The sequence below is a fragment of the Psittacula echo genome (genome assembly GCF_963264785.1).
Source record: "Psittacula echo genome assembly, chromosome: 14".
Taxonomy (NCBI): Eukaryota; Metazoa; Chordata; class Aves; order Psittaciformes; family Psittacidae; genus Psittacula; species Psittacula echo.
Window position 1 is genome coordinate 10,732,056 of NC_137750.1, and position 27,919 is coordinate 10,759,974.

At 48.9% G+C, this 27,919-nt stretch overlaps 5 protein-coding genes across 5 annotated transcripts; 3 read left to right on the forward strand and 2 right to left on the reverse strand.

The window, feature by feature from the left end:
* Window positions 1-725: 725 nt before the first annotated feature.
* Window positions 726-1,055, reverse strand: LOC308226963 (uncharacterized protein; the record flags this gene model as incomplete). Its single annotated transcript, XM_080629177.1, has 1 exon — window positions 726-1,055. The coding sequence occupies one exon, from the start codon at window positions 1,053-1,055 to the stop codon at window positions 726-728; it is 330 nt and encodes a 109-aa protein (XP_080485303.1).
* Window positions 1,056-4,544: 3,489 nt separating this feature from the next.
* On the forward strand, window positions 4,545-4,874 carry LOC308226912 (uncharacterized protein; the record flags this gene model as incomplete). The annotated part of the gene is made up of 1 exon (XM_080629051.1): window positions 4,545-4,874. The coding sequence occupies one exon, from the start codon at window positions 4,545-4,547 to the stop codon at window positions 4,872-4,874; it is 330 nt and encodes a 109-aa protein (XP_080485177.1).
* Window positions 4,875-9,881: 5,007 nt separating this feature from the next.
* Window positions 9,882-10,211, reverse strand: LOC308227047 (uncharacterized protein; the record flags this gene model as incomplete). Its single annotated transcript, XM_080629314.1, has 1 exon — window positions 9,882-10,211. The coding sequence occupies one exon, from the start codon at window positions 10,209-10,211 to the stop codon at window positions 9,882-9,884; it is 330 nt and encodes a 109-aa protein (XP_080485440.1).
* A 3,487-nt stretch (window positions 10,212-13,698) lies between these two features.
* LOC308227069 (uncharacterized protein) lies at window positions 13,699-14,028 on the forward strand (the record flags this gene model as incomplete). Its single annotated transcript, XM_080629339.1, has 1 exon — window positions 13,699-14,028. One exon carries the CDS (start codon window positions 13,699-13,701, stop codon window positions 14,026-14,028), a length of 330 nt encoding a protein of 109 aa, XP_080485465.1.
* A 5,294-nt stretch (window positions 14,029-19,322) lies between these two features.
* Window positions 19,323-27,887, forward strand: DHRS7C (dehydrogenase/reductase 7C; the record flags this gene model as incomplete). The annotated part of the gene is made up of 6 exons (XM_080629351.1): window positions 19,323-19,476; window positions 23,398-23,510; window positions 24,841-25,051; window positions 25,373-25,465; window positions 26,862-27,017; window positions 27,679-27,887. The coding sequence occupies 6 exons, from the start codon at window positions 19,323-19,325 to the stop codon at window positions 27,885-27,887; spliced, it is 936 nt and encodes a 311-aa protein (XP_080485477.1).
* Window positions 27,888-27,919: the final 32 nt, after the last annotated feature.

Genomic DNA, 27,919 nt, shown 5'->3' on the forward strand with positions numbered 1-27,919 from the left:
AATAACTTACAGGGTCATAAGACGATTGGCTTTAGCCATCAGTTCCATCCTGACCTCAATTGTGTGTGCGTTCCACAACAGTTCTGTTCCAGGTTGTCAGGAAATGCCTGCTCAGCCCAGAAGTTCTCCAGGTACACTCGGGGACTTCCCAACCATCCAGATCTCTGAGTGCTGCACTCTACCTTTGCCAGGCAACAGCAGTTCTTGCTACAGCCATGGAGCGCCCAGCCATCCAGCTCGTTGCACTTGTGGAATGGCAATCTCCATTGCCATGGGATGTCAAGGGCAACAGACGAGGCTCTCTCAAGCCCCGAAACCATGGAGAAAGCCATAGTTTTAGCAAGGGAGGAACACTTCTGGGTACTCTGCTGGTTGCGACTGGAGAAGAGGGAAGGAGGAAAGAAAGATGACTCTCTCGCAGAGCTGATGCCCAATGTCTTTATTGAGATAATCCAGGGAAACTGGAACAGACGAGAACTTAAGCAATGCATTTTGGAGGCCGAGTAAAGCTCAGGTAAGAGGTGGCAAGTGAGGGGAAAGCAGAGCAAGAAAAGGAAAGCCAGAGGTTTGCTGGGGAGAGAGAGAAGGGCAGCGCAGGCGCCTTCCTCCAGGCGGAGCGGCCGGAGCTGGGCTCCTCTGCAGAGCACAGCCACGCTCTCCGGGCTGTCCGCAGGGCTTTGTTGGAGGCTGCTGGCGCTGGAGCAGGGGCAGTCAATGCACGGGCTTCAGCACAAGAGATTGCCACGTCCCAGAGCCCCGCAGAGCCCCCGGCCCAGCCCTGCCCAGCCATAGCCCCCCAGCCCCAGGGAGCCCCCCGAAGCGATGGGCACGCTGGCAGCGCTGAGAGAGCTGCCCACGGCAGCCGAGGCGCTGGATCCCACGGCTGTGCTCTGCGGGAAGGAGCTGAGGATCGGGCCCGGCAGCGTCACCAGCACTGGCGAGGGCTGGATGGCAACGCTGGAGTCGGCGCAGCGCAGGACGCACGGCTCGTTGCAGCTGTTGGCGAGCGGGGTTGGGCCGCAGGCAGCGGGCAGGCAGGGGCTGTAGCACGACATGTCTGCTGGAGGGAGGAGAGCCTGCGGGACCCAGACAGGGAGCAGAGGCCATGAGCTGCCGGGCCCTGTCAGACGCCCAGCTCCGCGCCTCTGGCAACGGGCACTGCATGGCCAGGGCAGGAAAAAGCCTTCCCTCTCCCCGCACCATCCCACCTCCCAGCAGAGGGGAGCACGGGGCATTTTCCAGCCTGCAGCCCTGCTCAGAAGGACCCCGCACAGCAGGGGAGCAGTCCCCCCCTCCCAGCAGGAAGAGAAGAAGGGAGTTCAGACGTACCGAGTTCTCCGAGGAAAGCAAGAGAAGAGCTGTGGATGGAAGGGCCTGGAGTAGAACGGCCTTTTATACCGTGAGCCAGTGCCTTGGGACACGTGGAACACGTGTGTCTTTGTGAAGCACGTTAACAAACAGCAATTTGAGGTTTGCAAAGCACAGCCATGAGATGGACAATTGTCTCTTTCATCCGAAAGGTCTGATTTGCATTTCCCCATTGGGTGATACCGCAGCCGTGATGCACCCGATGCTGCTCCTCAACGCAACGGCCACGGAGGTCCCCGCCAGCCTCCAGAGAGGGTTTCGGGAGCTCCAGGCCCTGTGTGAGGGTTGTGCACATCCTTGCTGGGGAGCGTGAGGGCCCCTCTCAGCCTGGCCCAGAGCTGCGGAGCGCTGCTGATGAAGGGCACTCGCCTGGCTCATCTGTGGAAGGGCTGAGGCTGAGGAACACAGGTCCCGCAGGGCCACGCAAGGGCTCAGGAACCAGCCAAGCCCGGCCGGATGCCTTTCTGGACCAGGGACACAGAAAGAAGGGAACTCAGATCCCCCGAGGTGGTTGGAAGGTGAAGGCCAAAGAAGGACCCTTTTGTGGGATGGCGAGAAGCACCATTGTGTGAACGAGGGGGGCACTGGGAGCATTCCTAGAGGTGGCCTCAAAGCAAGGCTAAAAAGGTTGCAGGGGGAAAGGTCTTGCTGCAGGGCAATGTGTCATTTCTCAATCCCAAACTCCTCATTCCCGAAGTGAGTCGACAGCCCCAAGGCTGCCAGCTCAAAGGGGCAGGGGAGCAAACCCATGGGCATTTGGCTGAGGGTGCTTTTCACTTTCTGTGTCCTTGCCCGGCCTGGAAGGACGTGTCCCCTGGTGCCTGCAGTTCAAAGCAGAAGGCTTCCCGTGGAGCAAGCGTGGGCCTGTGGTGCCCGCTTCCTGCCCTCGGGTGATCCCGCACGGCTGCTGAGGCAGGTGGATGCGTGCGCCCTCTCCAGCTGCCTCAGCTCTGCTCAGGCACAGCCAAGGCCGGGCTCCTCGTGGCACAGGAATGGCTCCCCCCCTTCTGCAGCCAGCAGCGGGGCAGGGGCAGGCCAAGGAGGAGAGCAGCCCAGGCACGGGGCTCGCTGCCTGCCTCCGCCTGCTCTGCGCTCCGGAAACGGCTCTGAGTGCGAGCGTCAGGGCACGTCTGTGCTGTCCTCCTTTGGCTGCTCTTTCACCCAGGAGCACGACAGGGTTGCAAGGAGTCCCCAAGTGTTTGGGCAAGACGCTGACGGTCCTGACAACACTGTACCAGAAGCTGCATGTCTGCAGGAACGCGGATGTGAAGCTGCACCTCTGCACATCTGAAGCCATTTCCCCCCGAGCCCCTGGTGCCAGGCCATGGGTGATTCAGCCCGAGGTGGAGCTGACGTCTCTCATAGTGGCTCAGCACTTTCTGGTGACTGCTGCTGCCACCTCGCAATTAAAGGGCCCTGAAGGTGCCCATCTGTCCCTGAGCTGGGCAAAACAAGCCGGACCCTCCGGGTCAAGTGACCTGAACAAGCCACCCTCCAATGATGCAAAGAGGAGCGTTGTTTTCTGTGGGAAGAGTGTGCCGAAGCCAACAGGTCCACTTGGTGATGGCTCACACTCAGGCATGAGTCAGCAGCTCCTTCATCGCTCTCCAGGACATGCTGAGCCGCTGCTTCTCCTCGGGAGAGGGCTTCCCTCCTGAGCTCAGGAGGGCTTTGTTTGACCATCACCTCCCAACCACCCCGGCGTTCCCAGTGCCCTCAGCAGAGCAGCCATCCTGCAGGGGCCTGCCTGGGCTCTGAGCATCTCCATAGCCTGCAGGCACTGGTCTTGCTCAGGGCCAGGCAGAGCCCACCCAAGAGAGACCCTCCTGAGTGCCATTCAGGCTTGCTCCACAGGCAGAGTGCTAAGTAAGCAGTGGCCATGTTGCCCAGGAAGGGCAGGACAGGCACAACACCCAGTCATGGCCTCCATCTGCCCCCCAAGGCTTCACCAGCACCCGCAATGGGACCTCAAAGGAGCGTTGGTCTGCGGGACAACCACAATTGCTATCAACACAGTGACATGAGTGATTTTTCCAGGATGAAAAGGGAGCCAAGCATTTCAGGCAGAGGAGGCATGTCTTTCATCTTCCAGCCGAGCTCTGAGAAGCCAAAATTGCCCTTTCTCAACATGCTTCGTGTTTGGGTCATTTTTCAGCTCCCCTGGGGCTCTGGGCCGCAGTATAAAAGTGGCGCAGCTGCCAGCTCCTCCATCCTCTCCTCGTGCCTTCCTCTGCTCCGGGAAGTTGGTAAGTCTCAGTTCATTTTGCCTCGTCTCCCTGCTTGGCAGAAGAGGTTTTTTGTGGTGAGGGCCTCCCTGGTTCTTGGTGAATGGTCTGGGATGTGGATCAGGACACTGGTTGGTCTCTTTGCCAGCCGTGGTTCTCTCCAAGGCTCAGGTCCTACGGCCAGCACTGTCTAACCCATGACTGGGCGACATCCACAGTTCAGCGATGCTGCTTTTGCACTAATGGCAGGCTGAGGAGCTCCCTCAGGAGAGCCAGTCCCACCATTCACGTCTTCCTCCGTAGTGGCTGCTGTCCTCAGGAGCCTGTTGCGTTGGGCTCAGCCATGTCCCGTCCTGAGAGCGGTGGGTGAGAGGAGCCTGACCTGGCAAGCCCAGGGCGCTCAAGGGCAGGGCGCTTGCCTGCGTGAACAAATGGGTGCTGGTACAAGGGCTGATGGCCAGGAAGTGCAGAGCCGATTCCAAGGAGAGGGATCCTCTTGATCTGCAATAGAAAATCTTTCCCTGCCTAAGGCCACAGCGTCAAGGCTGTGCTCAACCCATCTGAATAACCCAACACCCATATTCGCATTCTGGGAAGGGGCTTCATGAGGACTCTCTCTGGGGGCCTTCCCCACCAAGCCTTCGAGAGCAAGCAGGAGGGTTGCTGTGAAATCCCCTGGTAAAGGAGCACCCAGAGGCAGCAGAGCAGCTGGAGGGGGGGACTGCTCCCCTGCTGTGCGGGGTCCTTCTGAGCAGGGCTGCAGGCTGGAAAATGCCCCGTGCTCCCCTCTGCTGGGAGGTGGGATGGTGCGGGGAGAGGGAAGGCTTTTTCCTGCCCTGGCCATGCAGTGCCCGTTGCCAGAGGCGCGGAGCTGGGCGTCTGACAGGGCCCGGCAGCTCATGGCCTCTGCTCCCTGTCTGGGTCCCGCAGGCTCTCCTCCCTCCAGCAGACATGTCGTGCTACAGCCCCTGCCTGCCCGCTGCCTGCGGCCCAACCCCGCTCGCCAACAGCTGCAACGAGCCGTGCGTCCTGCGCTGCGCCGACTCCAGCGTTGCCATCCAGCCCTCGCCAGTGCTGGTGACGCTGCCGGGCCCGATCCTCAGCTCCTTCCCGCAGAGCACAGCCGTGGGATCCAGCGCCTCGGCTGCCGTGGGCAGCTCTCTCAGCGCTGCCAGCGTGCCCATCGCTTCGGGGGGCTCCCTGGGGCTGGGGGGCTATGGCTGGGCAGGGCTGGGCCGGGGGCTCTGCGGGGCTCTGGGACGTGGCAATCTCTTGTGCTGAAGCCCGTGCATTGACTGCCCCTGCTCCAGCGCCAGCAGCCTCCAACAAAGCCCTGCGGACAGCCCGGAGAGCGTGGCTGTGCTCTGCAGAGGAGCCCAGCTCCGGCCGCTCCGCCTGGAGGAAGGCGCCTGCGCTGCCCTTCTCTCTCTCCCCAGCAAACCTCTGGCTTTCCTTTTCTTGCTCTGCTTTCCCCTCACTTGCCACCTCTTACCTGAGCTTTACTCGGCCTCCAAAATGCATTGCTTAAGTTCTCGTCTGTTCCAGTTTCCCTGGATTATCTCAATAAAGACATTGGGCATCAGCTCTGCGAGAGAGTCATGTTTCTTTCCTCCTTCCCTCTTCTCCAGTCGCAACCAGCAGAGTACCCAGAAGTGTTCCTCCCTTGCTAAAACTATGGCTTTCTCCATGGTTTCGGGGCTTGAGAGAGCCTCGTCTGTTGCCCTTGACATCCCATGGCAATGGAGATTGCCATTCCACAAGTGCAACGAGCTGGATGGCTGGGCGCTCCATGGCTGTAGCAAGAACTGCTGTTGCCTGGCAAAGGTAGAGTGCAGCACTCAGAGATCTGGATGGTTGGGAAGTCCCCGAGTGTACCCGGAGAACTTCTGGGCTGAGCAGGCATTTCCTGACAACCTGGAACAGAACTGTTGTGGAACGCACACACAATTGAGGTCAGGATGGAACTGATAGCTAAAGCCAATCGTCTTATGACCCTGTAAGTTATTGTGCCAGGAGAGAGACACTTTGGGCTCTCCTGGACTGCAGTGAGCTGCAACCAGGTCGCTCCCTCTGAATGGGGCACCCCCCAGAGTCCATAAACTCTCAAGGTTACATTCCACTACACGCAGCGTTGACCGAGTCTGAGACTCAGATAGGAGCCAGGCGCACCCAGGCTCTGTCAGGAGTTCAGAAAGCAATAGGGGTCTGTTCTGAATGGTGTCACTTAAGGGGAGGGTCCCCCTTACCCTTGTCACCTTCAGTCTCGATACAAATCATTTTAGCTTGGTTCTACCTTGATTTTCCTTTATGCATTCCATTAGACACAAATTGGTGACCAAGTCTGAGACTAAGCCAAGATCCAGCCACATCCAGGCTCTGTCAGGAGTTTCAAAAGCAGGGGGGATCTGTTCTGAACCTCATGACTCAGCAGCAGGGTCTCCCTCATATCTTTTTGCCTTCAGGCCCTATACCAATCCCCTTTAGCTTGGTTTCACCTCCATTTTCCTCTCTACACTTCATCTATGTAATCAGCAGCAGAGTGAGCCTTGCCATCAAATTCTGTTCAATCATGCCTTATTTATGAACTGCTCTTGCTAACACATTTGATGGTCATTTTTTGAGTGACCCTAAACCCGTCATTTCCCACCACACTCTCCCACATCAAACAGAATAAAGAGCCAGGAGCAGCAGCATCATCATCATCATTTGCAGCAGCAGCGGCAGCAGCAGCAGGAGGGCACTGACGAGGTGGCCGAGTGGTGAAGGCGATGGACTGCTAATCCATTGTGCTCTGCACGCGTGGGTTCGAATCCCATCCTCGTCGGGCAGCTCAGTGTGTGCCCCACATAAGACTTTGTTTTGAGATGACAGTGGCCTGATGAGACCTTGCAAGGTTTTCAAGAGGCTCAGCACACACCTCAACCTCTTCTGGCTGTACCTAGGCAGGAGGAACAAGAAGGGAAACAAGGGAGATCCAGAAACTCACAGGAATCTCACTGCCTCCATGATCCCTGCAATGATGAGAGAGCAAAACCCCTGGGAAGTGTTTTACAAGAACAGGTAGCACAGGAAGGTGCTTGGGATTCGGAAGCCTGGGTGTATGAAGAAGTCTTCCTTACCAAGCTGGTAGCCTTCTACAGGGAGGTGACTAGCCTGATGGAGAAGGCATGAGCAGTGGATGTTGTTCACCTTGCCTTCAGAAAAGCTCAACAGGCGATAGGATTGAAAAAGACAATACAAGTAAAGCACTTCCTGTCACACAACATTTGAAGTAAGATTTTGATGGGAGACATTACTCTTACCTGTTCACAGAGTCTGAGAATCGCTGGGGGTGGAAGGGACCTCCAGAGACCCTTTAGTGCCAGCCAACTGCTCCAGCAGAGTCACCTTGTGCTGCTTGCTTAGCATGTAGTCTAGTTGGGTTTTCAGCATCTCCAAGGATGGAGCCTCCACAGCCTCTCTGGGCAACCTGGTCCACTCTTTGACCTGCCTCACACTAAGACAGTGGTTTCCTTCCTTGAATTTCATGTGTTTAATTTGTACCCTTTACCTCTTGCACTGCCAGTTGGTACTGCTGGGAAGAGTCTGGCTCTCTCTTCATCCTCTCCCATCAGCTATGAGAGGAATCCAAGCTCCCACTGCATTTTTAATGAAAAAGATAACTGAAACATTAATAACTTTTGCCCCACTACAATTTCCCTGCTGCGATGGCATTTGTCAGTTCCTATGAACTCATCATCATTCCAAAACCTAGAGTACAGTTTTGAAATCTGAACCTCAAACCTATCCAATATTCTGAATTCAGAAAGTCTTCTTGCCTCTCCGCAAGGGTTAGATACTTGGAGCACTGTGTGCAGTTCTGGTGTCCCCAACATAAGAAGGACATGGAACTCTTGGAGCAAGTCCAGAGGAGGACACAAGGATGATCAGGGGCTGGAGCACCTCCCGTACAAAGACAGGCACAGAAGACTGGGGCTGTTCAGCCTGGAGAAGAGAAGGCAGCGTGGAGACCTCAGAGCAGCGTCCAGTGTCTGAAGGGGGCTACAAGGATGCAGGGGAGCGACACTTCATCAGGGACTGTAGTGATAGGACAGGGGGTGATGGGTTCAAACCAAAACAGGGGAGTTCAGGTTAGGTATAAGGAAGAACTTCTTCCCTGTGAGAGTGCTGAGGGGCTGGCATAGGGTGCCCAGAGAAGCTGTGGTTGCCCCATTCCTTGCAGGGTTCAAGCCCAGCTTGGATAGGGGTTGCAGCAACATGCTCTAGTGGAAGGTCTCCCTTCCCATGGCAGGGGATTGGAACTGCATGATCTTAAGGTCCTTTCCAACCCAAACCATTCTAGATTTCTACAATACTTCACTCTGAATGTACTCAATTGTAAAATTGACGACTACAAATATCACCATCAGTTCACACAGCAGTCACCTCCCTGTAGAAGACCACCAGCTTGGTAAGGAAGACTTCTTCATACACCCAGGCTTCCGAATCCCAAGCACCTTCCTGTGCTACCTGTTCTTGTAAAACACTTCCCAGGGGTTTTGCTCTCTCATCATTGCAGGGATCATGGAGGCAGTGAGATTCCTGTGAGTTTCTGGATCTCCCTTGTTTCCCTTCTTGTTCCTCCTGCCTAGGTACAGCCAGAAGAGGTTGAGGTGTGTGCTGAGCCTCTTGAAAACCTTGCAAGGTCTCATCAGGCCACTGTCATCTCAAAACAAAGTCTTATGTGGGGCACACACTGAGCTGCCCGACGAGGATGGGATTCGAACCCACGCGTGCAGAGCACAATGGATTAGCAGTCCATCGCCTTCACCACTCGGCCACCTCGTCAGTGCCCTCCTGCTGCTGCTGCCGCTGCTGCTGCAAATGATGATGATGATGCTGCTGCTCCTGGCTTTTTATTCTGTTTGATGTGGGAGAGTGTGGTGGGAAATGACGGGTTTAGGGTCACTCAAAAAATGACCATCAAATGTGTTAGCAAGAGCAGTTCATAAATAAGGCATGATTGAACAGAATTTGATGGCAAGGCTCACTCTGCTGCTGATTACATAGATGAAGTGTAGAGAGGAAAATGGAGGTGAAACCAAGCTAAAGGGGATTGGTATAGGGCCTGAAGGCAAAAAGATATGAGGGAGACCCTGCTGCTGAGTCATGAGGTTCAGAACAGATCCCCCCTGCTTTTGAAACTCCTGACAGAGCCTGGATGTGGCTGGATCTTGGCTTAGTCTCAGACTTGGTCACCAATTTGTGTCTAATGGAATGCATAAAGGAAAATCAAGGTAGAACCAAGCTAAAATGATTTGTATCGAGACTGAAGGTGACAAGGGTAAGGGGGACCCTCCCCTTAAGTGACACCATTCAGAACAGACCCCTATTGCTTTCTGAACTCCTGACAGAGCCTGGGTGCGCCTGGCTCCTATCTGAGTCTCAGACTCGGTCAACGCTGCGTGTAGTGGAATGTAACCTTGAGAGTTTATGGACTCTGGGGGGTGCCCCATTCAGAGGGAGCGACCTGGTTGCAGCTCACTGCAGTCCAGGAGAGCCCAAAGTGTCTCTCTCCTGGCACAATAACTTACAGGGTCATAAGACGATTGGCTTTAGCCATCAGTTCCATCCTGACCTCAATTGTGTGTGCGTTCCACAACAGTTCTGTTCCAGGTTGTCAGGAAATGCCTGCTCAGCCCAGAAGTTCTCCAGGTACACTCGGGGACTTCCCAACCATCCAGATCTCTGAGTGCTGCACTCTACCTTTGCCAGGCAACAGCAGTTCTTGCTACAGCCATGGAGCGCCCAGCCATCCAGCTCGTTGCACTTGTGGAATGGCAATCTCCATTGCCATGGGATGTCAAGGGCAACAGACGAGGCTCTCTCAAGCCCCGAAACCATGGAGAAAGCCATAGTTTTAGCAAGGGAGGAACACTTCTGGGTACTCTGCTGGTTGCGACTGGAGAAGAGGGAAGGAGGAAAGAAAGATGACTCTCTCGCAGAGCTGATGCCCAATGTCTTTATTGAGATAATCCAGGGAAACTGGAACAGACGAGAACTTAAGCAATGCATTTTGGAGGCCGAGTAAAGCTCAGGTAAGAGGTGGCAAGTGAGGGGAAAGCAGAGCAAGAAAAGGAAAGCCAGAGGTTTGCTGGGGAGAGAGAGAAGGGCAGCGCAGGCGCCTTCCTCCAGGCGGAGCGGCCGGAGCTGGGCTCCTCTGCAGAGCACAGCCACGCTCTCCGGGCTGTCCGCAGGGCTTTGTTGGAGGCTGCTGGCGCTGGAGCAGGGGCAGTCAATGCACGGGCTTCAGCACAAGAGATTGCCACGTCCCAGAGCCCCGCAGAGCCCCCGGCCCAGCCCTGCCCAGCCATAGCCCCCCAGCCCCAGGGAGCCCCCCGAAGCGATGGGCACGCTGGCAGCACTGAGAGAGCTGCCCACGGCAGCCGAGGCGCTGGATCCCACGGCTGTGCTCTGCGGGAAGGAGCTGAGGATCGGGCCCGGCAGCGTCACCAGCACTGGCGAGGGCTGGATGGCAACGCTGGAGTCGGCGCAGCGCAGGACGCACGGCTCGTTGCAGCTGTTGGCGAGCGGGGTTGGGCCGCAGGCAGCGGGCAGGCAGGGGCTGTAGCACGACATGTCTGCTGGAGGGAGGAGAGCCTGCGGGACCCAGACAGGGAGCAGAGGCCATGAGCTGCCGGGCCCTGTCAGACGCCCAGCTCCGCGCCTCTGGCAACGGGCACTGCATGGCCAGGGCAGGAAAAAGCCTTCCCTCTCCCCGCACCATCCCACCTCCCAGCAGAGGGGAGCACGGGGCATTTTCCAGCCTGCAGCCCTGCTCAGAAGGACCCCGCACAGCAGGGGAGCAGTCCCCCCCTCCCAGCAGGAAGAGAAGAAGGGAGTTCAGACGTACCGAGTTCTCCGAGGAAAGCAAGAGAAGAGCTGTGGATGGAAGGGCCTGGAGTAGAACGGCCTTTTATACCGTGAGCCAGCGCCTTGGGACACGTGGAACACGTGTGTCTTTGTGAAGCACGTTAACAAACAGCAATTTGAGGTTTGCAAAGCACAGCCATGAGATGGACAATTGTCTCTTTCATCCGAAAGGTCTGATTTGCATTTCCCCATTGGGTGATACCGCAGCCGTGATGCACCCGATGCTGCTCCTCAACGCAACGGCCACGGAGGTCCCCGCCAGCCTCCAGAGAGGGTTTCGGGAGCTCCAGGCCCTGTGTGAGGGTTGTGCACATCCTTGCTGGGGAGCGTGAGGGCCCCTCTCAGCCTGGCCCAGAGCTGCGGAGCGCTGCTGATGAAGGGCACTCGCCTGGCTCATCTGTGGAAGGGCTGAGGCTGAGGAACACAGGTCCCGCAGGGCCACGCAAGGGCTCAGGAACCAGCCAAGCCCGGCCGGATGCCTTTCTGGACCAGGGACACAGAAAGAAGGGAACTCAGATCCCCCGAGGTGGCTGGAAGGTGAAGGCCAAAGAAGGACCCTTTTGTGGGATGGCGAGAAGCACCATTGTGTGAACGAGGGGGGCACTGGGAGCATTCCTAGAGGTGGCCTCAAAGCAAGGCTAAAAAGGTTGCAGGGGGAAAGGTCTTGCTGCAGGGCAATGTGTCATTTCTCAATCCCAAACTCCTCATTCCCGAAGTGAGTCGACAGCCCCAAGGCTGCCAGCTCAAAGGGGCAGGGGAGCAAACCCATGGGCATTTGGCTGAGGGTGCTTTTCACTTTCTGTGTCCTTGCCCGGCCTGGAAGGACGTGTCCCCTGGTGCCTGCAGTTCAAAGCAGAAGGCTTCCCGGGGAGCAAGCGTGGGCCTGTGGTGCCCGCTTCCTGCCCTCGGGTGATCCCGCACGGCTGCTGAGGCAGGTGGATGCGTGCGCCCTCTCCAGCTGCCTCAGCTCTGCTCAGGCACAGCCAAGGCCGGGCTCCTCGTGGCACAGGAATGGCTCCCCCCCTTCTGCAGCCAGCAGCGGGGCAGGGGCAGGCCAAGGAGGAGAGCAGCCCAGGCACGGGGCTCGCTGCCTGCCTCCGCCTGCTCTGCGCTCCGGAAACGGCTCTGAGTGCGAGCGTCAGGGCACGTCTGTGCTGTCCTCCTTTGGCTGCTCTTTCACCCAGGAGCACGACAGGGTTGCAAGGAGTCCCCAAGTGTTTGGGCAAGACGCTGACGGTCCTGACAACACTGTACCAGAAGCTGCATGTCTGCAGGAACGCGGATGTGAAGCTGCACCTCTGCACATCTGAAGCCATTTCCCCCCGAGCCCCTGGTGCCAGGCCATGGGTGATTCAGCCCGAGGTGGAGCTGACGTCTCTCATAGTGGCTCAGCACTTTCTGGTGACTGCTGCTGCCACCTCGCAATTAAAGGGCCCTGAAGGTGCCCATCTGTCCCTGAGCTGGGCAAAACAAGCCGGACCCTCCGGGTCAAGTGACCTGAACAAGCCACCCTCCAATGATGCAAAGAGGAGCGTTGTTTTCTGTGGGAAGAGTGTGCCGAAGCCAACAGGTCCACTTGGTGATGGCTCACACTCAGGCATGAGTCAGCAGCTCCTTCATCGCTCTCCAGGACATGCTGAGCCGCTGCTTCTCCTCGGGAGAGGGCTTCCCTCCTGAGCTCAGGAGGGCTTTGTTTGACCATCACCTCCCAACCACCCCGGCGTTCCCAGTGCCCTCAGCAGAGCAGCCATCCTGCAGGGGCCTGCCTGGGCTCTGAGCATCTCCATAGCCTGCAGGCACTGGTCTTGCTCAGGGCCAGGCAGAGCCCACCCAAGAGAGACCCTCCTGAGTGCCGTTCAGGCTTGCTCCACAGGCAGAGTGCTAAGTAAGCAGTGGCCATGTTGCCCAGGAAGGGCAGGACAGGCACAACACCCAGTCATGGCCTCCATCTGCCCCAAGGCTTCACCAGCACCCGCAATGGGACCTCAAAGGAGCGTTGGTCTGCGGGACAACCACAATTGCTATCAACACAGTGACATGAGTGATTTTTCCAGGATGAAAAGGGAGCCAAGCATTTCAGGCAGAGGAGGCATGTCTTTCATCTTCCAGCCGAGCTCTGAGAAGCCAAAATTGCCCTTTCTCAACATGCTTCGTGTTTGGGTCATTTTTCAGCTCCCCTGGGGCTCTGGGCCGCAGTATAAAAGTGGCGCAGCTGCCAGCTCCTCCATCCTCTCCTCGTGCCTTCCTCTGCTCCGGGAAGTTGGTAAGTCTCAGTTCATTTTGCCTCGTCTCCCTGCTTGGCAGAAGAGGTTTTTTGTGGTGAGGGCCTCCCTGGTTCTTGGTGAATGGTCTGGGATGTGGATCAGGACACTGGTTGGTCTCTTTGCCAGCCGTGGTTCTCTCCAAGGCTCAGGTCCTACGGCCAGCACTGTCTAACCCATGACTGGGCGACATCCACAGTTCAGCGATGCTGCTTTTGCACTAATGGCAGGCTGAGGAGCTCCCTCAGGAGAGCCAGTCCCACCATTCACGTCTTCCTCCGTAGTGGCTGCTGTCCTCAGGAGCCTGTTGCGTTGGGCTCAGCCATGTCCCGTCCTGAGAGCGGTGGGTGAGAGGAGCCTGACCTGGCAAGCCCAGGGCGCTCAAGGGCAGGGCGCTTGCCTGCGTGAACAAATGGGTGCTGGTACAAGGGCTGATGGCCAGGAAGTGCAGAGCCGATTCCAAGGAGAGGGATCCTCTTGATCTGCAATAGAAAATCTTTCCCTGCCTAAGGCCACAGCGTCAAGGCTGTGCTCAACCCATCTGAATAACCCAACACCCATATTCGCATTCTGGGAAGGGGCTTCATGAGGACTCTCTCTGGGGGCCTTCCCCACCAAGCCTTCGAGAGCAAGCAGGAGGGTTGCTGTGAAATCCCCTGGTAAAGGAGCACCCAGAGGCAGCAGAGCAGCTGGAGGGGGGGACTGCTCCCCTGCTGTGCGGGGTCCTTCTGAGCAGGGCTGCAGGCTGGAAAATGCCCCGTGCTCCCCTCTGCTGGGAGGTGGGATGGTGCGGGGAGAGGGAAGGCTTTTTCCTGCCCTGGCCATGCAGTGCCCGTTGCCAGAGGCGCGGAGCTGGGCGTCTGACAGGGCCCGGCAGCTCATGGCCTCTGCTCCCTGTCTGGGTCCCGCAGGCTCTCCTCCCTCCAGCAGACATGTCGTGCTACAGCCCCTGCCTGCCCGCTGCCTGCGGCCCAACCCCGCTCGCCAACAGCTGCAACGAGCCGTGCGTCCTGCGCTGCGCCGACTCCAGCGTTGCCATCCAGCCCTCGCCAGTGCTGGTGACGCTGCCGGGCCCGATCCTCAGCTCCTTCCCGCAGAGCACAGCCGTGGGATCCAGCGCCTCGGCTGCCGTGGGCAGCTCTCTCAGCGCTGCCAGCGTGCCCATCGCTTCGGGGGGCTCCCTGGGGCTGGGGGGCTATGGCTGGGCAGGGCTGGGCCGGGGGCTCTGCGGGGCTCTGGGACGTGGCAATCTCTTGTGCTGAAGCCCGTGCATTGCCTGCCCCTGCTCCAGCGCCAGCAGCCTCCAACAAAGCCCTGCGGACAGCCCGGAGGCCTCCTTTCTTCCTCATGAGACCTCCTTTTCCCCCTTTTTGCTCTGTTTTGCTCTCTTGCTCCCCATGAAATACCTTAATCTCCTTCTTCCTCCCATATTAACACATCGAAGTGATACCTGATCACCAGAGCCCTGATTGGGAACAGAAAAAGGAGCTTCCCTCGTGCGGAGGTTTCTTTTAAGATGGCAGCACTTCTTTGAGCTTTACTTGGCCTCCATAATGCATTAAGCTCTCATCTGTTCCATTTTCCTTTGATTTTCTCAATAAAGGTATTGGGCATCTTCTGTGCAAGAGAGTCATCTTTCTTCCTCTCCTCCAGTCCTAACCTCTATCCAGAATTGTTTGTTCCTTGGTAAACCTTCAGATTTCTGTATAGTTTCTGGGCTTGAGGAGATCCTGGTCTTTTGTCCCTGACATCCCATAGCAATGGAGATTACCTTTATCTAAATGCAAGGAGCTGGATGGCTGCATGCTTTCCAAAGCCTACAACCTCTTTATTTTCTCTGGATTTGACAACCAAGTTTTAAACAGATGAGCTTTAACCACTTCCATTAGACACTGACCTCATGCTGTGCCTCCTCGCTGGAATCCTAGTGCATGCAACACATGCACACATTTACGTGCACAAACGTGCATACACACGCACACAGTTGAAGCAGGGAAATTCCTGCATGTGATAGAACTCTTCTGTGTGACAAAACCCCTTTTTTTTCACAGCAAAGGTGAATTGAATAGAAATTACCAGGTTGACGATACCTGTGAAGAAGCCAGGGAAATGGCTGGCGGAGCACAGCCAGTGATCTTCTGCACTGCTCATTATGCCATGTGCTCTAAAGCAGCTGAAGTAGAAAATCAGGCAGTAAATCCAAAGTTCTGGGGACTTCAGTATTCCTGATTTGGGCTTTTTTGTTCTTCTTTTACAGGTATGAAAAGCCCAATTTGGGCTTTTTTGTTCTTCTTTTAAAGATTTGAAATTGCTCTAATTGATTTGACAAGGAGGTGGCTGAGGAAAAGCGTGCATGGACTTGTGATCCACTTCTGATCTTCAGACCTGCTCCTCTTGCAGCCTCCTGGTGCCAAGTGGGGAAGGTGTCTGGGAACTCAGGTCCTTCTTGGCTGTCTCCTGCCCTCATGGTTTTCTGGGCATGTGCTCAGAGCTGGCAGTCCAAGCCTGCTGAGTCAGGTAGAGTTTCCTTCCTTCCTTCCCAGGATCTTTCTTTTTCTTTGGTTAGCTATAACAGCAATTTTTGCAACGATAACATGGCTATGCCTGATTTGGTTTTGTTCTGCTGATGTTTTGCGCAGTATAAACATGTTTTTATGTAGCCGCTAGTAACAAGTAATTACTCTGCACAGAATTAAATACTGATGACTCCAACACCATGATGCAGTGTAGAGATATGGGCCCTTATTATGGATATATAAGATACAGAATATATACAGAAATTATATTCTATGTGCAGAATATATAAGATAAAGGCTGATACAGAGCTTGTGGAACATGTGCCTGTACTCTGCTCCAGCTTCTGGCTGGGAATACAGGCCCCAAAGCTGATAAGTATCATAAGGGAGTATACATATGGGATCAGAAAAGGGGCACGAACTTCCAAGCCCATTTACAGAGAATAAACATCATGTATACTGGTTTCTCCACTTACTTGATATAGCATGGAGCTGAATTAAGCAGTCCTTGTAGTATCAGGATGCTTACCTTTCAGAATATGTAGTAGGAACAGTAATTCCAAACCGTCGCACACCACTGCTGGGGATGTGTGGGAAGAGAGCATCAAATAAATAATCCCATGGACTGAGGAGCTGGACTTTGAGCCGGCAGTGTGTTTGGCTTGAACTAGATGTTCTTCTGTTGACAGTGTTTCTGATTCAAAAGTTTCTGGTTCTTGCATTGTGATCACAGTACTTTCTAAAAAGTAATGTTATAATCTGAGTGTAAACATAGGAATTATAGCAATGCCAAAAATATCTTTATGGAGAAACTATAATGTCAGTGTGCTCAGTGATGTCAAAACTGTCAAAAGAAAATACAAGAAAAATAAATAAAACAAGATTTGAGGGAAACAGAAAGAGCACTTCTGAACAATTTGAGATGTAAGTGATGTAAATGTGTGTAAGTGCATACTCATGCTCTCAGACAGCCTTCTAGGTCAAGCACTTCAGGGATCTCCATCCGGTTTCATGTTTGGACACACATTGTTTAGTCTGGTGCCATCTGGGACAGTTTCTGGAGCTCAGGTCTGGACAAAGGGGTTGGGGATGTTCAGATTTTTCAGAGCTGGCTTGAACTTTTGTTCCAGTTTCCCTGTAGATGACTTACCCTTTGATGGGATCTACCTTCTGAAGCATAATTATTCTCCCCTCTCTGGTGTTTCTAATGGTGATCTGCAGGTGGCAGTGCAGAATACATTTCTCTGATACTTCACCCACTGAGAGATTTGTGTGTTTGGAAAGATTTGGGTGTCTGCTTATTGTTGTCACTGTATGTCTCTAGTTTTTCCAGATGACTCAGGTAAGTCTTCCTTTACAATTGTTCACTATTATTAATAAACATTTTAGCATTTTATCCATACATTATTGCACGTTGTTGCTCGTATAGTTCTTCCAATTGACTTTTTTTATTCTTGCTGTTACATTCCTTGTACTATTGCTCCGGTTCATTCCAAAATAAAGCAAACAAATAACTTCAGACTCCTGTAAATCCTCTTGCTAGTGTGAACTTTGGGGTTGGAGTTTTTTTTGTTGCTATTGTTGTTTTTAGAACCTTGAATAAATTAAATTAACAACTCATCCTATTCCATAAAAGGAACAAACTGTTTATTTGAAGCTGATGTTTCAAAAGCAAATAAAAATAGATGAGGCTTTAATGGTGATGGAAAATCAGATTTCCTCTCTGCTTCTGCAGGTAACTTCTCAGCTCATTTGATTTAATGTTTTTACATTCTCCTGTGGCAACTGATACAAATTTCAGGACACCATGACCTTTTTGTGTTGGAAACCAGGTATTTATTCATATCTGTCATTTACTATGGAGTCTAGGATTGCACTCAGTGTTTCAAACATTGGTATATTAACAATTCTGTGGCTTGGAAATCTTAAATGGCTCTTTGACAGGCAACTTCAAGTTTCACAGGTAGGAATATGCATCTTGATCTCTTGATTCCCAATGTCCCAACTGCACTTCTAGAGCGAGTTAGGTTTATAAATATGTCCAAAAGTCACGTCCTATACCCTCTTGAATAAACTTCTATCCTTTCCCACTCATTGAAAGCTAACACTGTCCTGATAACTACAGACCTAACCATGAAGTCTTTGTTCCTTGGTGGAACACTCCAATATCAATGACTCTGTATCATTTGTAGACTTGTCATTCTGTCATTGGAAATGAAAATTAGAACATAGAATTTAGGTAAGTAATTATATAGCATGAACAGAAGTACTAAATCTGGTTGTCAAAACTTACAATTTCAAGAGTATAATACAATTTTTTGGAATAGCAAAGCAGGAATGATTTATGGTAAACCAGGTAAACCATTCTTTTCCCTAGAATCTCAAAAGAAAACCTGTAACTGTGATTGTCAGGTTAACAGGTAATGTCTCTCTGCAGGAAATGTAGCAGTTAGATCGCTTACCTAAAGTTGCTATGGTCTTGAAATTGCTGGGAAAGAGGCACATCAGCTTTGCAGATGCCAAAGTGGAAAGCAGCCTCTGGCAAATAGAAGTGCATTACACCAGCCTGGTCTGTGTTCCAGCTTGCTCAAAGACCTTTTCCTGACTCGTGCATACATTATTCATGTTGCTGAGCAGTGATTATTTCAACTTCTGTATGGTAACTTTTTTGAAGACCTGTTGCTACCCGTGAGTTTATACAAATGTTTATGTGTAAAGTTAGTTTAAAGCCAATGACAAGAAATTGAGACAGTCCTATGACCAACTGCAACTGAAGGCGGTATGAAAAGATAGATCATAGAATCATAGAATAGTTTGGGTTGGAAAGGACCTTAAGATCATCCTGTTCCAACCCCCCTGCCATGGGCAGGGACACCTCACACTAAACCATGTCACCCAAGGCTCTGTTCAGCCTGGTCTTGAACACCGCCAGGGATGGAGCATTCACAGCTTCCCTGGGCAACCCATTCCAGTGCCTCACCACCCTCTCAGTAAAGAAGTTCTTCCTTATATCCAATCTAAACTTCCCCTGTTTAAGTTTTAACCCGTTACCCCTTGTCCTGTCACTACAGTCCCTAATGAAGAGTCCCTCCCCAGCATCCTTATAGCCCCCCTTCAGATACTGGAAGGCTGCTATGAGGTCTCCACGCAGCCTTCTCTTCTCCAGGCTGAACAGCCCCAACTTTCTCAGCCTGTCTCCATACAGGAGGTGCTCCAGTCCCCTCATCATCCTCATGGCCTCCTCTGGACTTGTTCCAACAGTTCCATGTCCTTTTTATGTTGAGGACACCAGAACTGCACACAATGCTCCAAGTGATGTCTCATAAGAGTAAAGTAGAGGGGCAGGATCACCTCCTTCAACCTTCTTTGTACAGTTGAATTGATACTGTACTGAGAGCTTTTACATGACTGTCTGGCCTGTTGGACTAGATAGGTCAGGCATGCGAATCACACTGTGGATGCTATATTTACTTTTAAAGTTATCTCTGTCACATGGCTTTACATAGCCATTCTCACTCAGGCAAGCAGACTCAACGAATGTAATGCTCTACAAAATTGCTAAAGGACTTTAATTAAACCTGTAATACAAACATTTAGGAAAATACAAAAGAATGCTTTATCTCTAGCTGGAGTCTTCATAGCCATAGTAAGTGATTCTATTTTCTCTATCTTTTAGAACAGAAAACACTTCTATGATGTGTAATTAGAATTAAAATATTCTGTCCAGTGTTATATTTTAGCCCATATTTTGCTTCTTGTGCTAAAGTTTTATTATGTTTTTTGTCAACATAGAGTAATTTTAACTAAAAGGAATCCAGTTTTGGTCAGACCATGGAATGAACATGAAAACAAACAATATTACCCTGTTTATTAAATAATAATAGTAAGCCATTGGTTGGAAAACAAGCTTCAAGCCTTTGGCGTGATGATTACTGAATTTTCTAGAGGTGAAAACTTTTCTTTTTTAGAGAAGAATAATATGAAAAAATAATAAATGCGTACTACCTTTACTCTCATATGGTCTTCTGTTTCCTGCAGAGATGGGTATTTTTGCTGTACTTGCTCTACCACTGCTGCTTTTTGGGATCAGTGGAATTATTTATATTTACCAGTCAGTCCGGTGGCTATTGTCCAAGTCAGCTGTGCAAAACAAGGTGGTGGTGATCACAGATGCCATCTCTGGACTGGGCAAGGGTGAGTTATCTCATTTCTTTGCAGTGTTAGAGAGCAGAAACAGCCAGAGAACCACCCTCTAGGTGATAAAATGTCCATTCAGTACCTTTTATATGTTCATAACTGCCCGGATGAAACAGAAGTTAAGAAATATATTTCCAAACAAATCCTATGTTATTTGAATGTGCCTTTTAAGTCTCAGCCACAGGAAATGCTGGTGAACATTTAGGAACTGCAGAGATTTCTATTTAATTCAATATAATGAGAGGTTTTGTAAGCACATGATGAGTGTTATTTTTAGCGTGTTGCTACTATGAGATACTATGACATGGCCTGTCACTGCAAGGTAGCTGCAAATCAGCATAAACAGGTTTCACCTTACTTTTTACATGTCCTTTTCAGCACTTTAAAGACTTCAATATTTCCTGCTTCTTGTAAACAACAGTGCTCACCTCTTGTGAGGGACACTCAATGTCCCTGTGCATATCTCTGCCCCTCTATCACCGTGTTACTCCTCTTTTCTCCAACTGGGTTGACTGGCTATGTGTAATAGTTGGTTCAGTGGATGGAAGGAGAGGGTATGTGATAGTTTAGCTATTTATATAAGCTGATTGCCTGGCCGGTCAGCCACTTAGCATATACTTCTTCTTGGCTCATATTGCCTGCTTACATGGTGCTGCCAGATTAAAGGTACTGCTTATTTACAGTCCTGCACTGGGCATCACTTGAGAGGCAGTAGATGAAGTGCCTGATAAGAAAACATAGTTTGAGGCTACATCTTGGCATTTTCAATAAAGACTTTATGTTGGAAATCTTGCACACCCAAGCAGAAAATATATGCAGAAAGGGAATGCTTTTGCAGAATTATTCCTTAGCAGAACAGAACAGAGACTTGCAACAGAAATACACACTATGCTGGCAAGGAGTGCTCTTCATGAGAGCCTGTTAGGACAAGGTATGAACTAATTCTGACCTCCACATCCCACCTGGTCGTTCCTTTTCTGGGACACTCTTCAGTTTCAGTTGAAGATAATATTAGCATACATTTACTCTGATTTGTTATAGGTCAGTATTTTGTTTGAAGAGGCATGATTTAGAGTTCTCTAGCTGAGATTGGATCTAGAATCATATGATGCCTGGAGGTTTCTAGACAAAAGTCCTATTTGGAGCAGGAATACCACCAGTGCTAGACATGGTTGTGTGTGGCTTCAAGCCTTGGAAGCCTCCAAGGATAAGGAACATCTACTGAACATTGCTCCAGCACTGCATGACTCCTAGGAAGATTTTCCTGAGTTCAGTTTCTTTATTAACCTTTCTTCATCTTTTTGTTTGTTGATTTTGTGGCTGGCTGCTGCCTGTCTCTGGAGGCTGAAAGGCAATCGCCTCCCCCTGCCCCATCCCCTTTTTCACATTCATGTAAAAGGAGGTAACTCAAAGCAATTTTGTTTTATTATCCTAAACATATCTACTGCTGGTATCCCAGTATACAGTGATGCTCAGAAGTTATTTGCAGGCTTGAATGATTCTAAATCATGCAGAATATACCGTGCAGTCCACTTATGCATATGTGATGGCCATTCATCCAGAGCTTTAAAATACCAGCTGTCTGGCCAGCTGCTGCATATTTGAGCTCTTAGGTAACAGCCAAATTCCTTTACCCACATGCAAGAATTTCCAGACTAAAGACGATGTTAATTAAAGTTAAAAAAGAGAAACAAAAACTATGTTGATTAAAGATGTTTGCAATGGTTTATGGTTGTTATTTAAACCTGATTCCTGTTTCATCTCAGTGCTATAACTCAGAAAAGTCTGGGATACTTCTAGAAGAGAACATCATTAGTTTCCCTTTTTCCCTTTTATTGCTGTTCCCACCGTAGTCACTTTTTCTTCATTAGGTTGCCCCAGCTGTTAATGTTTACAGGAAAAATACTGGTATAGTTGTCCTTGTAGTGGCAAATAATCTTTTGGGCTTTAAATCAAATATCTTTCTATGCTAGAGAAAGAAAATGAAAATAAAAGTACTGCTGTAAATAATGAAAAAGATTACATAAATAAAAGTCTCCAGCTGCACAGGTTTCCAAAAATAAAAGAGTGCATCCAGAAGTGCTTCCATACTCATATTAAGAGTCTGACATTAGCATTTAAGAAATCCAAGATGGCCATATTAACATAACTCGCTTTGTCTGTGGGTATTGAAATCTGAAGAAAATGCTTTTTGGAGGACAGACAGCTATAACACCAGGGTTGTACTGTTGCCCATTCAGCAAAGGCCATAGGAGCCAAGGCAAATCAAACAGGCTGGAAAGGTACAAGAATAACTGTAAGACCATACCGCTGTTCCTGTGCTGAATATGTAACTGTCAAACAGATTTGATTTATGGGCCAAATATGTGGACTCCAAGGCTGAGAGCTTTTTGGAAGACCTAAAGAGGAAAAAAAACCACAAGAAGAAAAAGAACCCTTGATTTCCACTCCTACCAGTACACGTAACCCACTGCCCATTAGTTATCTGGCCGCACACCGAATCAGCTATTTGGCACAGTGGGCAAATCATCAGTTGTATCCTCAGGCCTATCTGCAAGACGTTATCTATTCCAAGAAAGAAAAGGCAGGCAGTTGTGTACTTTTCCTGTTCAGGAGTATGGACAACCTTTACAGGTTCCTGACTAAGAGGCACAGTTTTGGTTCGACTGAGCTAGACCATGCACCCTGTAGCAGCCTATAACAGCAAAGGGATGCAACTGACAATAAATTCCAAAAGATGGCCATGAGATGTTCATTCTCTTTCTTTGGTCAAACTGAAAAGACAGTGGGGAATGTGTTCTCTGTCAACACCACCTAGAGAAGAAAATAGACCAGACACGCTGTCAAGATGCTCCAGCCTGGTATTCCATAATCTGGATCTTCTTGATCCCATACTCCTATGAAGACCTAAACTAGTGAGTTGGCTGCAGTCTTCCAGGCAGTTCTGAGATGGGATGATGGGTAACACTGACTGCCAGTTCCTCTTGTTATGTGAGTCCCCAGTTTCAGAAAATCATGATCATAGTTCACTTGCATAAGAGTGGGAGAAGAATCCTCCCCAGAGACCTAGTTTAAACTGGGGTGAACCCCTAGCTCTGAATGTCCCTGGCTATACGGAGAAAAAACAATGCCAGCCCAGCATATCCAGAAACCTCCCAGTGGCCTTCTTAAGGAGGCTTCAGGGAACGTAGCTGAACAAGAAGTAGCTCAAGCTGGTCCCTGATGTCTCTGCTGACTACTGGGAAGGTCTAAAACTCAGGAGATAAAGGTCTTGGGATGGATTACATATGAAAGGAAGAGAATCTAGAAGAAATGCCTCTCTCATTGGTGCTCCATCTGTGGCCCAGTGGGTGGTTTTTCTGCATTGCTATTTCGGAGTTGTAGATGAGTTTCATGAAGGTAGCATACAAAGCTAGTTTTATTACTTACTGGGGTTGGTTGGTTTCTTCTTTATACTGCAGTAGACATGAAGGTTTGCAAAACCTTACAGTTTGTATGGTAGCAACCTTAGGCATATATTTATGTATGTATTTTTCTTTATAGCAAGTGTGTCAGTAGGTGGAGAGAGTTAAGGAAGATAATCAGAATGATTTTTCTTACTCAAAACCATCATCCATTAACTGGCATATTGTTCTTTTATTAATTAAATATTTATTAAATCCCATGAGTAAGCAGTACCATTGTGCTGTACCATTAATTGTGCATTAGACCGTTACAGTAAATGTTAATTTATTACTCACATGTAATTGCCATTTAATGCTTTCTTTTTTCTCATGTATATTTATTCCTTCAAAATTAATGTATTTTAAAACGTAGATTTGACATCATTAGCCAAACCAGCATCCCATTTCAGGCAAAATAAACAAAATCAAATTGTTGTGAATGCTATTGTTTCTTCTGAACATATTTGTCTCCTAGAATGTTCTCGGGTGTTTCACACTGGAGGAGCAAGGCTTGTGTTGTGTGGCAGGACTTGGGAAAAGTTAGAAGCCTTGTATGATGCTTTAATTAATGTGGCAGACCCCAGTGTGGTAAGTATTTCCTAACTGCTTTGAAAATTCACAACTTGACGTAAGCATCTGGTTCAGGTACACAAAGTGCTTTTAAATCCAGTAAAACAAGGTACATGAAACATGATTTGCTGTTAATGGTGATTTTGGTCACCCAGGTAACACATCCAACACAGTCCAGAGAGCGAGAGAGAAAACTGAAGGTTTTCAGAGCGTGATGCCAAAAGTATAACTCTGAATTCCTGGTTTCTTGAGCTAATTCAAGGCAATTACTTTAAAGCAACTGAGTGGTCCTGCATTTTGAACAACCCACCCAAGCAGAAATGCTAGGCAGAGGAATTTGCGTGTTAATTTAGATGAAAGGGATCCAAAGTGTTTCATTTAATCACAGAACTATTATCCATTTTTCACATAATTAGAGTGTTCGAAGAGTGGGAAATGGGTCTAAAGACTGAGTAAATTTTGAGTTTCTCCACTTTGGGAGAAGTCCCAGCTAGAAGAGCATGGGAATATATGAATGAGTGTCCTTTCCTTGTTACCTCTGTCTGGGTCACCATGCAAGTACACATGCAATGTTCTCCCTGTTGCCAGATCTTTGGAAGGTGTTTCTTTGATGCTTATGGGAAAGCTTTCCTTCTGTGACCAACGGATAGCTTTCAGGGCACAGGTGTTCCTGAAGGCATCACACTAATTCTACAGCCAGGCAAACAAATATCTGCTTTTGGCCTTTTGGGTAGTTTTGGGGGTTTATTTTGCTTTTCGTGGTTTTTTTGTTGTTTTGGTTTTGGTTGTTTTTTTTTTTTTTTCAGTGATCTTCATTCATCTGCATAACTAACTATAAAAGTAGTGTGCTCATGTTAGCCTGCACAGGCTCAACTAGGAAAAGAATATGAAATAGGACTAAGGGACCTGTGTTAAATCATCATACAGTGCCTTCCAACTGCCTCACGTGCATATGTAAATTACCTGACTAAGCACTAAACCCTAAACTCTGTGGTCAGCAAAGTTCTCCAGAGGGCTGCTTACAGATAAACCTGAACTTGGACTGATAGGACTCACCTTCTTTATCTATTATCTGTCTCCACTGATTACAAGAGAGACAAAACTCAAAAGGGTCGAGTCCAGCTTTCCCTTCCCATGATGTTCTGCTTCATCTGCATTTCAGAGTCTATGAATTCTCATTGCTGAACTACTTTCTTTATAGAGCGGGTTAAAAGAACAAATCAAAGGTTTTGTGAGAATGGTAAGACCCCTTTCTTTAGATAACAAGGTAAATGAATTTGCAAGAAAAGTAAATGGAAATACGTTTTTATGTAAGAGGTATTCTTTAAGTAAATCTTTTCTTTATTAGACATATGCACCAAAGCTCATACTTCTGGATATAACAGATATAAACTGCATTCGAGATGTAGCTAAAGAAATTGTGAATTGCTATGGCTGTGTGGATATACTGATCAACAACGCAAGTATGAAGGTGAAAGGAGCAGTGCAGAGCATTTCCTTGGAACTCGATAAAAAGATAATGGATGCCAACTATTTTGGACCTATAACATTAACCAAAGGTATTTCAGTTTTTCTTCCTGTTTTGCTGTTGTCACTTTAAGCTTAAAATCCAATTGTTTTCAAAGCCATTGCAAGGACAGAGACAGAATGACAATTGAATCTGATAATACTGGACCCAAATCTGCATATGCAACGCAAATGAAGTCTAGAAGAAACTCAATTTCCAGCTACTGGATTTTGTGGTATTTTTGATTGTGGTATTGAGACAAAGTTCATCAAAGCTGTGCTGTCTACACTTCAGATGTCACTTTTTTCACCAATTACATTGACTGCTTTTACTTACATGGCTCTTTCTTTTATGAATTGTCTTTTCTTTTCAGCCATTCTCCCCAACATGATCTCAAGAAGAACTGGCCAGATAGTTCTAATTAATAGTATCCAAGGAAAAATAGGAATACCGTTTCGTGCAGCTTGTAAGTTATACATAGCAAAAAAAGTACAACCTAATGCATAAATTGTGAGTATTCCATGGCACTGATAATTAAAAGTTATTAAAAGTTCTAACTTGTATGCTAATTCAGTAAACTAGTAATACAATATTTGGCTAAAAAACGTTCAATGAAGTGGAACTCAAGAAGAAATAGTAAAATGCTATCTTTAAAGTATAATGACTGCCTAAGGTACTTGAGGACAAGACAATAACAAATGTGACAGTAAGGGGGTTTTTATGATCTTAGGGGACATTCAAGAAATAGCAAACTTGGAAGTCTAACATCTGTACTGGCTGTATTAGTAGAAACCATAATGAAGAATGAAGTAGTGTATAAATATAACACACTGGCAAATAGTAGCTACTGCTTTGTAAAGGGAGTCTCATGCACTTAATGGATTTATATTTGGGAGTTCCAAAGGAGATGTAGTAATTATATTGCGCTTGGCTTTTGAGAAGATTTTCGAGGTCTTACATCCGAATCTCCTGATAGAACTAAGCTGTCCTGAATTATGATGGAAGGTGTTTGCATTAATAAAATGCAAAGTTAGGGGACAGAAATAGAAGATAGATGTAAATAGGCATTTTTAACTGTGACAGGAGGTCAAAGTGGATGATAGGCTCAGAATTAAGAGGTCTGCATGACATCAGGATTGTGACTTACAGTTCCATGAAAGCAATATACAGTCACATAAACTGTGAGGAAAGCAGCAGAGAAAAGAAAATCCTTTCTTTATGCCTTTGTATCAATCTATGCAGTGCCCACATCTTTAACATTGTGTGCAATTGTGGTCCCCCATCTCAAAATAAGTATAAGAACTATGAAAAAGGCTTAGAGAAGAAACAACACATTGGTGGGACATCTGAAATGGTTTTCAACAAGGAAAAAGCCAATTGTGACAAGACGCATTGTATGTGTATAAGATAATCAGTAGGAGAAGAGGTCATCAAGATACCATGTCTCTACCTGTATCTGTGTGGCATGAAATGAAGCTGCCAGAACAAGGAATGTAAAAGCAAATGAATGGAGAAGCTTCTTTCCATTTCTGGAGCCCACATACCATTAGATTCTATTATGAACAGGTTGATTTTCACTGCAAACCAAGTCATACACGAGGTGGACGAGCGCTTTCAGCTGTGCTGCACTCAACACATAGTTCTGTTTTTTGGTCAAGGTTCGCACACTATCACCCTTCTTTAACACCATTCTCAATAAAAAGGCACGAAGAGTAGTTAAAAAAAATTCCTAACATTCACTTACTTTAACATTAATATTAAAAGCATCTAAGATTGCTGCTGCAGGGTTTATGGTTTTATACAGCTGTATCCATGCATTCGTATATACAAACACACATGTGGTGGTTTTTTCTTTTTTTTAGATGCAGCTTCTAAGCATGCTGCTGTAGGCTTTTTTGATTGTCTTAGAGCTGAAATGGAAGAATTTGATATATCTGTCAGCACTGTGAATCCAACCTTCATCTGTTCATACCATCGCCAACCAGCGCCTGGCAACTGGGAGGCATCTATTTGGAAATGTAAGTGCTGATGCATTAAGAGAGACAGTAGCTGAGGTCCATACAGCAGTATGGAGGCTTTTCGCAGGGGGAAGGAACGTAAGAAGAATGGAAATGACAGAAAGGATCATAGAATCAACTAGGTTGGAAAAGACCTTTAAGATCATGAAGTCCAAACTTTATCTTAGTACTGCCAAGGCCATCACTAACCCATGCCACTAAGGGCCTCATCTACACAGTTTTTGAACACTTTCAGGGATGGTAACTCCACCACTGCCCTGGGAAACCTGAACAGGCTAGGGAGTAAAAGAGAAGAGAGACTGGAGAGATAGGATGAGCCTAGTGAAAAGAGAAGGACACGGAAAAAGACAACTTTGTGTGAGAAAATAAATACACCAGGGCATGAGGAGTGGAGATAGAGCAGAGCGTGAAAGGTCCCAAGGGAGAGTTCCACTCGACTCAAGTGGTTCTTTCTTTCAGGCACTGTGAGGATTTTACTTTAAAACTGTAAAAATATCTTAGGGATATGCTGATGAGGGAAAGGGAATGAGTAAGGCATGAGGAGTGCATAGGAATGTAACTAACTTGACTGTTTCACTAGCTGCGTATCTTTTCACCACCATTCCTTCAGATGTGTCTGACTGTCTGCTGTAGCTCTCACTCCTCTCTCTTTGATTTACAGTCTTTTTCAGAAAGGTGGCATATGGTGTGCACCCAGTGGAGGTGGCAGAGGAAGTCTTGCGCACTGTGAGCAGTAAGAAGCAGGAGGTACTTATGGCCAACCCCATCCCCAGAGCAGCAGTTTACATTCGCACCTTCTTTCCTGAGCTATTTTTTGCCATTGTTGCCTCGGGGATTAGGGAAAAGCAGAAGACAGAAGAGGAAAACTGATTTTATTCATGTTTTTTTCCCTGCTTTTGACT